The sequence below is a fragment of the Propithecus coquereli genome, unplaced genomic scaffold (assembly GCF_000956105.1).
Source record: "Propithecus coquereli isolate 6110/MARCELLA unplaced genomic scaffold, Pcoq_1.0 Scaffold232, whole genome shotgun sequence".
NCBI classification, from domain to species: Eukaryota; Metazoa; Chordata; class Mammalia; order Primates; family Indriidae; genus Propithecus; species Propithecus coquereli.
Genome location: NW_012147864.1, coordinates 1107038 through 1108356, shown reverse-complemented (window position 1 = coordinate 1108356; position 1319 = coordinate 1107038). Strand labels below are relative to the sequence as shown.

General features: G+C 45.7%; 1 protein-coding gene across 1 annotated transcript in view; it reads left to right on the top strand.

Moving 5' to 3' along the window:
* PRSS12 (protease, serine, 12 (neurotrypsin, motopsin)) overlaps positions 1–1319 on the top strand; it is a 104437-nt gene that overhangs the window by 88347 nt on the left and 14771 nt on the right. Inside the window, 1 exon segment of the mRNA XM_012645376.1 lies at positions 625–747. Coding sequence (XP_012500830.1) covers positions 625–747 — 123 coding nt within the window.

Below are 1319 nucleotides of genomic sequence, written 5' to 3'. Positions count from 1 at the left end.
TTTTATTTTCTAAACTAAATACAGACTACACTGATAATTACACTGTCCTTTGACCTATGTTTAATTTATGTAGACCATGTTCTTATTATATCACTGTCCTCTGATTTATGAGATGTGTTGCTGAAAAGTTATGCAGCAGAAACAAAATAATTTAACAAGAGACCTGAAAAAAATGTCTAACTACAAAGATTCATTTAATTTAGAATACATTTGTTTCAGACTTGATTCATTTTAATATCGATTGTCTGTTGAGTTTACCATGGGAAACCAGCACTTTGTTTATTAGATACTCCTTCAGACCGCTTGAGGGGGTGAGTGGGGAGAAAAATGACACTTCAAGTCATGAAGCGTGACAAAGACTCCGCTTGTTTCCAAGAGTGTCAGGGACAGGCGGGAAGCTTGCGAATGCCTGTCAGCAAATCTTCCCAGCTGCTGGTACCTGGCCGGCCCAGAGTTGCTGGGACACCATTCTCAGAGTGGAAGGGGACCTTACAGGCTAGAGTCCCTTTAGTATTTATTCCTTTTTCAAGTCATTGCTTTAACAATGACTTTCTTCTTTCTCTCTCTCTCTCTTTTTTTTTTTTTGCCTTACTGACATTGCCATGTGGCTCATTTTCTTCTTAGGGGCGGTTGGCCTTGGCAGGTGTCCCTCCGGCTGAAGTCGGCCCACGGAGATGGCAGGCTGCTCTGCGGGGCTACGCTCCTGAGCAGCTGCTGGGTGCTCACGGCGGCGCACTGTTTCAAGCGGTAGGTGTCCACCCTCCCAGGCTGCTCAGTTTGGCTCTTTTCCCTGGTTCCTCCAGCCCCTTCCTGCTCTCCAGTGCTTGGGGTGTCAGAGCCGGCCATAGGCTTCCCTGTCTGTGCTGACAGCACGATGGGAGTGAGTAAGGTGACACAAGGGGCAAAGGGAGCCCTCAGGAAGCCACTGGCTACCCTGTTGTGAAAACAAACTCTGGATTCAGGGAGAAGAGAAGAGGGGCTACGTTAGCGCTTCCCAAGGAACACATCCGAGGGTGGAATCATATCCCCATGGAGGTGGAAGAGACCTCAGATTATTTAGTTATGAATGCTAAGGAATAGGGAGTGTGGTTTTAGTGTTTTTGATCCTTTGAGTCCTGATATTTTGTGTCTTTTAGATTTCTCGATTTGTACCTTCTAGAAAATCAGGTGGCATCCACTTCATTCTTGCTATTATAGTCCTGATTATTTTCTCCTCCCAAACATTTTATCAGTCCCTCCTGAAGTCTTCCCAGCTCAGAGGGAAGGCCACACAGAGGAAACCAGTGTGCCAGTCTGGCAAAATATTTTTAACTACCGAA